The sequence below is a fragment of the Thalia democratica genome, chromosome 5, assembly GCF_965202585.1.
Source record: "Thalia democratica chromosome 5, ktThaDemo2.hap1.1, whole genome shotgun sequence".
Lineage (NCBI taxonomy): Eukaryota > Metazoa > Chordata > Thaliacea > Salpida > Salpidae > Thalia > Thalia democratica.
Window position 1 is genome coordinate 74971493 of NC_139169.1, and position 11489 is coordinate 74982981.

The 11489-nt window shown below is 25.1% G+C and overlaps 1 protein-coding gene across 1 annotated transcript; it reads right to left on the minus strand.

The window, feature by feature from the left end:
• Nucleotides 1-9935: 9935 nt before the first annotated feature.
• On the minus strand, nt 9936-11267 carry LOC145836896 (kelch-like protein 26). Its single transcript, XM_082944669.1, has one exon. It carries the CDS (start codon nt 11265-11267, stop codon nt 9936-9938), a length of 1332 nt encoding a protein of 443 aa, XP_082800795.1.
• Nucleotides 11268-11489: the final 222 nt, after the last annotated feature.

The following is an 11489-nucleotide window of genomic DNA, read 5'->3' on the forward strand; positions in this document are numbered from 1 at the left end:
TGTTTACTCTCGTGCAAAAATGACCCTCCGTGCAAAATTGAAACTTGTGCAAAATTGACTTCGTGCAAAAGTATCGTCGTGCAATTTTGTTCACTCGTGTAGTTCTATCTTCGTGCAAATTTGACCCGTTCCCCACTTATACAGCTTTATATTGTACTTATTTTGAAAATTTGATTTTAAAAATAAGCGCGTTATAAAAAATATAAAATAAAAGCTTGTTTAAAATTACAGTATAAAAAAAAGTATGTCATTTGTGTAATAATCTAAACTGTTTAAAAAGCCGTTTGTTAAAAAAGTTTTATTTTTAAGTAAATTAAGTTATAAAAAACGATTTATTAGTTTTTTCTTGATGAATATGTTAGTGAGTCAAAACTCTTTAGACAATAGCTCAAAAAATGTTTGACTTTTGTTATTAAGATTGATGTACAAAAATAAAAAACTTGCAAAATCAGCTTAATAACAATAAACAACTGTATAAGTTACTACTTACCAGAAAATAAAATTATCTGTTTTGTAATAAATAGTTATGTCAGCATTTTAAAACTGATATCCATAAAAATCAATCACTTACTAAAAATTAAAAATGAGACAACTAAATTTTAACGATTTAATGAACAAATTTTCAAGTGAAATTGTTTTATGCTAGAAAATATGAGTAATTATTCAATTAAAAATCAATAATTTCTAGGTTATATATAAAATATATATTGTTTTCGTAATGACTTATTTAGTACTGTAATAATATCGCTCAATTCATTATGAATTTACAGTTTAAGAGTTAAAAAATAAAAATAAAGTTAAAAATTGTATAATTTTTCATTGACGACCCAAACTAAAGATCTCAGTAGTAAATTACTAAAATTTAAACAATTCATAGATATTACTATATGTTTTGGTTTCAAGAAAACATATAAAGAGATCTCAACTACTAGAGGCAAAATAATGAATTTAATTTTTCAGTAACTTACTTTACAAACTAAGTTTCGGTCAAAGACCTCGTCTGTGCTTAAATTAATTTAAATAACCTGTAACAAGACTCATAGATTGTCAAAACAAATTTAGTTACGAAATAATGACTCACTTAGTAACGAAATGATTTATTGTTCCCTCCAACTTGCAGTAACCGCGTTCAATTTTGTTCTTTAAACCAAGATAGTCATAATTTAGTAACACTACTTCATGCAATTTATTTTATACTAATTTTGACAGGTCGGTCGATTTAATTTATTCAAACCGTACTTTGACAGGTCAGCGGATATTAAACTTGCTAAAATGTTTCTGGTACTCACCACATTTTGACCTTTCTTGTTTGCATAAAGCAATAATGCGTTTTAAAATGTTTGAGATGTTTTTATCTAAACTTATCAAGCGTGTATCAGTTTGTTTAACGTTTGTAAAACATGTACAAAGAAGTAAAATAAATTTTAAAAAGCCTTAATGTTCGTTAACCTTATCACACCATAAATAAAAAAATAAATATACTAAACTTAAAAAGACTTTGGAAGTATATTCTGGTGTCAAGTGTTTAGTATTAAACTGCGTTAAAAATTATACTGCATATAAATTTAAAAGTCAATTTTAATAAAACTTTTTTGAATAACTTTAAAGAACACGTTTAGGTTTATACAGCTACACAAAAATACAATGCTTAATTTTCAAATATCTAAAAAATTAACTCGGATTTCAGAATAATATTCTAATATGTAACAAAACTTTTTATTATATTTAGTTTTAAGCATGGTTAAAAAAAATAAACACTGACAGTTTTAAAAGTAAAACTAGTTCATCTTAAAATCTGCCCTACTTAAAAGCCAGGTGCAAACTTTTTTTTTAAGTATTAATTTGTTTAGGTTGTGAGTCAAAATGACTTGGTGATAGTTTAACGAAAAAAAATTGTAATCAGATATATTTTTGTAGATACTAATCACTAGTTACGTTCTGATTCAACAATCGTAAAAATACTTTACTAGTTTTTAAATTTGTTGTTTAATTACAATTCTTGACATGATTTAGATATTCAATAAAAGCTGAAGAAAAAGCTTGAGTAATCAAGAACAAAGTTTTATTTAAAAAAACTTTAAAAGTATTCTCTTTGAACTGTATACAATAATTAATAAAAACGTATGTGCAAAGAAAATTGTTTTTATTTAATTTAGATGAAGTTTTATTTTATTTTATTGCAATAGAATTTTTACGTAAGTAATCTTGTTTTATATACTGATTATGCTAGTTTATAGACAAAAGATAAACAGAATATTTAGAATCTTAGTATAGTATTTTACGCGATTAAGAAAATAATATCAAAGTTATAACAAAGCATTGTTTAATTTTTTATATGAAGCTTTTGTAAACATTTACAAACCATTAAAAATTATTACGCTTTAATCAATTACATACATGTTTAAATTTAAAGGATTAAGTCAGTAGTCGGTAAAAATTTAACAATGTTAACATACTTTCAGCAAATTTCTGTATTTAAGTAAAAGTAGTAACTTTAAAAAAATCGAATTATGAAATTAAAGAAAAAGTTGTTTTATAGAGTTATTTTGAAATGTTTTTAACATTTTTTTATATATTGACCTTTGCTATAAATACTCACATTCTGAGAGTTTTAACAAGTTAATAAACGTTTATAACTAAAATTATTTTTAAGCTGGTTTAAAAGTTATATTTAAGTTTAATTTAATTTTATTGTTAATCTGTTGTAATGTTCTTAAAGTTGTAAGTTGTTTTTTTTATTTCTTAAAGTATAAAATTATTTTAAATTAAAAAAGATTAAGTAATAAATTTCTACAATCAGTTTATAGGTTCACTTAGACTATTTATTTTACGTAAAAGATATGCATTACCTTTTTTTAGCATAACTTAGCATCTATTTTATTTGTATGTGTTTCAGTAAAATTATAAAAACAAACTTTAGATTTCTCTAAAAACTCGTTTAGGAAACAGTTTTTTTCTATATTTATAGTAAAATATTAATCAAAATTCAAAATAATGCATCCAGATGTTTTATTTATTACAAAATTTTGACCCCGTTTTATTAAACTAAACTGTTTAAATCAAATTTTTAAAACTTTTAAGTAATTTCTTGTTACATTTTATAATTATTTTGACAAGCTTCACACCTCAAAACGTAACAACATCTAACAAATTGTGGCAGGTTGACACATTTTAGAGTGTTTTCACTCAAAACTAATGTAAATTAAAAAAAATTGTAGGCTTTAAAATGCTTTAAATAAATGTATAAAATAATGAGCTTTATATAGGTTAAAGTTGAAACTGTAATCTGGGATATATTAAGCTTAAGTTTCAGAAATATAAGTATTTAAGTTATTTAAAAGCTTTGAAATACGTTTTTAGGTGTAAGTTTAAAAACAATGATCTTTTATCCAATACTTCTCTGTATTAACTGAACAATACCGAATTTCATTTGAAAATTTAGAAGATTGTTGCGTGAGACTGGAAAACAGTCAGTTAAACTTACATTTGTTTTTACCATTGGAGGTTTTACGCGTTGATATGCACAATGAAATAAAAACCTTAAATTACGGTAACTTACCCTATTATTTTTGATTTTACGCATTGATATGCACAATGAAATAAAAACATTAAATTACGGTAACTTATCCTATTTTTTGCTACAAATGGTTTTGAAGTGTGTTGTAATACATTAGTCAGGTGTAACACTTAGCTTTATCATTAAAAAAAAAGTTTATTCTAAATATGAAATAAAAACTTATTACGGAACGGCGACATGATACTCTCACGTTTTTCGCAACTCGCTAATCCAACTGTTTTCACGCTTATAACAAATATTATAATTATTACTAATAAAAAAAACAATTTTTAACAAATATTTTACCCCCTGTAAGATAATGCATTGGTATTAACAAAAACGAAACATTTGTATGCTCACTGCGTTTTGAATAAACAATTTAATGTAAGTTATTTGAAATAATTTCTTGTTTTGCAAGCAGCTGTTTTAAAACCTTTTTGATTTAATTTGCTTTTCAACGCAACAACGCTTGAAAAGACAGCAATTGTAAAGTGTTTTAAGATTTATGCAAAGTGTTAAGTCACTATAGAGTAAAATTAAACATGTTTAGATAACAGCAATCATTATATTTTCATTCTTAGGATATTTTTAAACAAACAATTTTTAATCTTATCAAAAACCATTTAATTTCGTTCTCAGTAGACCGTATTTAAAATTAAATTATTTTTGTCAAAAGATGCTAATAAATTTTTATAACGCAAACTAAAATTAAATTGAAAAATATTTTATATCCAATTGTTTTTAATTTTATGTTTTTACTGAAATATTTTGTTTGTTTTAAATCAGCATAAAGCTGCTAATGTAGAAAAAATTATTAAGTTATTTTATAACACAAACAGTTAATTTCTAAAACATTAACTCATTTTAAAATATTTTGAGTTTTCTTGTAAACTTTAATTGTATGAATCAAAGTATTGACAGTCAGAAAACTGTTATTATATTTTATAATAATATCTTTATTAATAATTCAAAAGTTTTCAAAATCAGGTTTTTATAAGAATATTAAAAAATTACTTTGTTAAACTAATAAGGTGTTGAAAAAAAGAATGCCCTTAGTTATTAATCTTTTTTTGAATAAGTTTAAAGTTAAAAATTTTACTACTTACGAATCATAACTACATATAACAAAGTAGTAATGCTCAAGAAAATTATTAAACTATTTTCAAATTTTTAAATTTTATTAATAAAAAAAAAACAGTTCATAAGTATCTAAATCTAGTAGATATTAATTAGTTTTTCGTTTCAATTAGTTTACGATTAAAAATTGGTTTTCGATAGTGTAATTTTTTTAAAAATAAATGCGGTAATATGCTACAATCAATTGTTTTATACATATTTATACAAAAGTAACTTAAAATTTATTAGTGTATGTGACAATTTTAAGATATATAATTAATCATACAACTTTCTATAAATGATAAAATAAGTTTAAATCATTTTGAAACTTACATGGTTTTATAGAAATGCTATTTGTTCAAAATTGATTTTGAAAGAGTAGTTAAACTACTCATATTATTTAGATTTAGTTGTTTTATAAGAACATCCGAAAATAAATTTTAACTTGTAAAGAGGTTAATGTTATAATTTTCTTTATTGTTTGTTAATAATAATTGAAAACAAAACAATTTTTAGATTAAATTATTGTGTTGTGTTAAACCTAACTGAGATAAAATTCCGTTGAAGTATGTACTTTTGATTAAGAAAAATTGATTTAAAAACTTTAAGAATTTGAATTGCAATTTAGACTGTTAATGACTTAAATTAAATTAAAAAATTGCTTTAATTTGCTACCTTAATTACCATTTACCTTTAAAATTTAGTTTTCTATTAGTTCTTAAAATTATTAAGAAGTTTTTATCGTCATTGTTTTAAATGTTGTGTGAAAGTTAGTTTATGGTTAGTTGGCTTTAATTTCATACTATTAGTTAACTTGAATTAATTAACTGAATATTGAAGAAAAATATGATTTTATATTTAGGTTAATTTGAAAGTAAGGTGTTTTATTAAAACTTAATATAAAAGGCAACAACACTTTTTAATTTAATTAAAATACGACTACGATTTCTAACATATCAAATTACTTTCATACAGTAGTGTTTAGTTCATACTTAGTTACAAGTTGTTTACTTGACCAAACTAGTGGTTTTATGAATGGTAGGTATGCCAATCAAAGTGACAAAAAATCCTATATAAAACTTTCTAACTCAAAACAAAAGCTGAACAGACGGTATATTTAAACAGTGATAATAGTGCTGCTACTTGCCTTTACTTAAGTTTATTAAAAGCATTTTTTTCTAGTTTACAAATTATTTTTAATTAATACAGTTTTGTTTAAGGGTTTTACTCTTCTCAGGTGGAGAAGTTAAATGTAATATTACCAATAAATCTCTATTAATCGAGAAATGATAAACTAATAGAACTTTCTCCCATATTAACCATCTTATAACTTCTATTTTTAGAAACTACAAGATTACCAGACAGTTTATAGTTACATTTATGGGAAAATAATTTTTATTTTACCAATTAGTTACTTAAATAAACTTTTTTTTTCACAATATGAAAATTTATAAAAAAAATTATAAAAAATATCACCTGACGTGCAGAACTTCTCAAAAAAAAAAAAAAAAATTTGAATGTAAAGTTTATCTTTAGAACAATTTTTGACAAAATTCTTACCCATCTTGCGTCGAAGTTTTTACGTTTTATGTGGTCACCGCATCCACACATTGTTACGTCATCACGCTTACATGCCCTATTAACCGCAACAACGACACCTGCTGCTGAAATTGCTGAAATAAATACCGTTTCTCTTGATCCTTAAGCATAATTACATGTAGATTTTATGTGTTAAAAACATTTTTTTTCATTTCTGTTTTTATAACAAGGAAGTTTTGTTTAGAAAAAAACTGAATAAAAACTTGAAGTTAAACTCATAGTATGAGATTGACACAAATGTTATTATGTTAAATTTTGACTAGACTTATTTAGGCTTAAATAAAAATGCCTAAAAATAGATACTTCTCCTGAGAATTTCAATAAACTTATTTCTAGTATTTGACTTGTTTGAATAAGAATTGTTATAAAAAATTTTCAACCAACGATATATTATTTTTTAATTATAAAACCTTAGTTTAATTAGTTCTACAGTAACTTTTAGTTTTCGTTTTAAATGTGTATGTGGTTTTATTTAAATTAGTTTATATGGTCTATTAAAAAAATTAATCAATTAACAATTGTGACGAAAAAAGACTTTAATATCTGTGAAACTTTTTTACAAATTTCAAGCTGATCTAAACTATTGCAATGTCATGTTGTCACAGAAAAATGTTTGCTTTAAAATATTACAACCCCATATTTAACGTAAATTATAAAAAACATTTTATAAAACAAATATAAAAATTTCCCAATATTGAAAACCCTCGTATTTTTATAAAAATAGTTAAAAAAGGTTTAAATACTTATATTTTAACTATTTAATCGTTTAATTAATAGCTTGCTAGAAATTTCAAATAAATTAGATCTTGTTATATAAAGAGATAATTTGATATCACTGTGTAAATTTTCTTGAGTATATTAAACATCTGTTGACTTTTTACATTAATACTTTTAACTTGAGTTTGAATTAGAACTTACTAGCAAAATGTTACTTGACTGATTTTCTAACATCTTCTTGACGTAACATGTTGCTGCAGTTGTTTTGTTAACAAAAAAAATGATCTTGTTTTAGTGCAACTACTAATGTAAACACAATTTAATCTTGACCTCTAGTATTGTCGACTTTGTACAAGATTATCAATCAGTAATTTGAGTGATATTTAAATTAAGAGATAGATTAAAAATAGCAAAAAAAAATTAAGACCATACTACTTCTGAAACTAGTTGGTATCTATTGTTAAAGTAAAACGGCAGAAAAAGTTAAGGCATTCTTTAAAAAAAAATTCAAACCATTTTTTTTTTATTATTTTAAAGTTCAATCTACATAATAATCATTTTGTAACCTTTTATAAGAATTAAATTTTTAAATCCTCGTTTTAATAAAATTTACTCTTTATTCTTTTTCAATTGTTTTAATTCTCTCTATGCCGAAACCAAAATTTTAACTTGTACATGAATGTTTTTTACATAAGAACGTTTCAAATTAAATAATTTTAAAGCGCAATTAGAGTGTTTTTGTTTAAACTTCGACTATTTAAAATTTTAAAGCACACCTATGAGATAATTTTGAAATAAATGTTGACATTTTTGCATTAAAGTTTTGAAAGTGGCACCCTCTACATGCTTTTGATGTTCATATTACATTTAAATTTGTTTTCTTACTGTAACTAAAATGCCTTGAGTAGCAAATTAATCAAGATGTTTTTGGTTTTAAGTTACGTTTTCAAAAAAATTCCATATTTTTTTGAACTTTTTATAAAATATTTTTTCTAATAAAACATCTTGAAGTTAGTTTAGCGAGCAATTTTTTTTTAAGCTTTTTTTACGACCATATTGCGCAACTGCATGGGACAATAAAAGCTTTTGCAAAGTATGCAAGATATACGAAAGAAAATTTATTTTTATTTGATTACGATAGTTTTCTATCAGATTTCTAAAATTAGAGGATTTAAAATAAATTAAATTTTTGCTAAAAACCTCTGAGAAATGATTTATCAAATTTTGTTTTGTTTTGGTAAATCTGCCAAAATAATTTTCCAGTCAGAATGTTTGTCAATTTTCCTTTACAAAGAAGAATATGAATGACACAATTGGTATTAATCTCTGACACAGTCTTGCAAATGTTTACACTTTAGTAAAAATTAGATCTTTCTATTATGCTTTTCAAGGTTGAAAAATCAAGAAATTAAATTTAGGTTAAATTAGATAAATAGTCTAAATTTTTAAATGATAAAATACAAATAATTGTATAAAAATTTAATCAAAATAGCCATGCCTGTATTTTGATAAGTCATGATCGATGACTTTATTATTTCATCCATCTATAATTTATTTTTCCTCAAGCTAAATAAATTTATATTCCTAAATATATTTACAACTAACCACCAATATCTTTTTTCGTAACTTACAGTCGTATAACTTATCAAAAGAACGTTTAACTTTGTAAAAGTATTTTGTGAAAAAGTTTATAATTTACGGTGATTTTTAATACGTACATTTTTTAATACTTAAAACTTATTGGTTATAAAAAGAACTGTGTAAGATGATTTCATCTTGTCGTTTTCTAGATGTCGATAAAATTAATGAAATATTAGATAGACAAACTCGATCTCGTTTTGAATGAGTTTCAAATCTTTAACTTGTTATTTGTCTGTTCAACATTGATAAACCCTTTAAAATAAAAAATTGAAGCAATTAATGTAAATATGATAACTTTACTAATAGTGTTTATAAACGTATAATAATTGTAGTGGTACAATTTTATTAAAATATTTTTTCTTTACGTTTTTTAACAAACAGAAAAATATTTTTTAGCTCTGCAACAAAACGTTTTTTATTTCCTACGTATCTGTTATATTCTCTTAAGTAAACTAGATAAGTTTTATTTTGGAGGTAAATTAATAAGAACCCGTACAAACGTCATTTTTTTTGTAAATTAAGTGTAAAAAATATTAAATTATTTACTTAGATTATCAGTTAGCGTATTTTCTATAACTATAGTCGGTTTTTTAATGATCTCCAATTACAAAGAACCAAAAATATTTTATCGAACCGAAAATGGATATTTATGTTTAATTTTAAAGATAAGAAGATGAAAAAAAAATATTTTAGAAATTTATTACCTAAACTAGTTACAAAATAGTAGTCGAGAATATTATCAGTGTTTTAAAATACATAAATATACAAATCGCAACCAAATAAGAAAAAAGAGGGCAAGTAATATAATTATGCGTAATGTAAAAAATAAATAGGTATAAAACTTCAGAAACAAAAGCATAATTAATCCTCTTTATAAATTGTTATTGAATAAGCATTTATATTTACCAAAATTAAAAATATCCTTGTTTTAAACGCGGAAAAAATTGCATATTACTTCAGTTAAAAACTGTAAAATTACTTCATTAAGTTTGTTGCTAACTTTTTAGTAAATATATTCTGCTGATAAATACTTCTGTAAAACAATATAATGCTTACATGTTTAAAACTGTAGTTGCCAAAATTATTATGTATACATATACTCATGCTTAAATCTTAAATAAGAAAAAGACAAACGTTTATTTACTTGATATCAATATCGTTGTCAGAAATTGTAGAAATTTTTGAAATCCCCATGACAGTCGCCAAAAACAAAACTAAACGGGCGAAAATGTCAGTAGGGGTCGAAAATGGTGTAGTGGAACAACCATAATGGCAAAAATGCCAAGTTGTGGATGTCATGATCCATTCAATACATGTTTGTTATAGGTATTATAGGACAGAAAAAGTTGGGTGTATGATCTATTAATCGTTTTGACCATTCACCATTAAGTATGTCATAATATAATAGAAGCTTTTCACGACAAATTATAACGAGCTTGCTTCCAATAACAACAACATCTTTAAGAAAAGGCGAATCAAATGACTGTGGAATTTGCTTTAGCAAAACAAACTTTTCACAAGTTGTATCATAAACTTCCCCTTTTACAAAACCATAATTATCAATTACAAACAGTTTGCTGCTGGTAGCAACTAATTTGTGATAACTTCTGCTTTCTACCATACTTGGCATTCTTGACCATGAATTGGTAGTACTTTCGTACGCTTCAACTGTACGCTTTAACAATAATGTTTTTGCACCATATGACTCACCACCACAGACGACAATTTTTCCTTGAAACACACAACTAGATGCATTTTTCCTCGCCTCATGCATACTAGCAATTTTTGTCGATGAATAACAACTAACGCTAAACTTGAAGCAAGAAGCAGTTATGTCGTCTCTTGCACGAATATAAAGGCTTCCACCCAGAATGTATATGCTGTCACGCAAAGAGGTGACACAATAATAGTCTCGTCGCACCAAATCGTCTAAATGTTGCCAAGTTTTATGAGCGGTTGAGTACTTCTCAATGCTTCTGCCATTGAATGTATAAGCTTCGTTTTTTATGCAGACAGTTTCTGAGATTTGTCTCCATTCATCTCGTGGTGGCAACATATTTGCACCAGAAACAACTGAAGTTGTTTTGGAACGCGCCTCAGTTGCAATATACGGAGCTTGGACAGCCTTGCACCCATGAAAGTTTGTCTCAATTTTTTTTTCCTCCCTGTTTTTGATGGCAGTCCTGTGATTTTTTGAAATTTCACTAATCATCCTGCAACATTCATCACGAAAAACAAAGCAATCTTCTTTACCCAACATGTAAGTTAAAGTTGGAACTGACTCTAGTGCGCGACAAATATTAGATAAAAGGTAACCCGCATACTTGCTACGTTCTTTATGACGTAACCAGTTGTACGCTGCGTTGAATATCTGCACATCTGTATCCACAAACAGCTTGGCGCTTGAAATTAGTTTCAAAACAGAAACATAATCCAACTCTTTAAAACTTTCTGACTCGGAAACCGTTAGAAAGCAACGGCCAACGAAACAGGCCGAAATTTTTTTCAAAGCTGAAAGCTTGAAAAGATTTGATGAAACATATGCAGTTACACAGTTCTTCAAATTTATTTCGGTTGTCATGAAGTTGCATGTTTTACTTTCTTTAAGTTCGTCCAATAGAACACTGTTCCTTTTCATGTATTTCACTAGCATGCATTTGTCCACAAGTAGGCTTTCTGTAAGTTTACAATTTTAGAACTTGTTCTTATAAATTATAATTTTATGATATAAAACTTATATACATATATATAATTTATTACAAAAGACTAATTTTAACAATACTAGAAGATATGTTTCATAAAGCTAAATGCTTTAATCATCAGCAGTTTAATTTAAAATAAAAAAACACTTTAGTAAACA

Excerpts from the sequence above, each read along its gene's own strand:
- LOC145836896 (XM_082944669.1), bottom strand. The coding sequence starts at position 11,267 with ATGAAAAGGAACAGTGTTCTATTGGACGAACTTAAAGAAAGTAAAACA.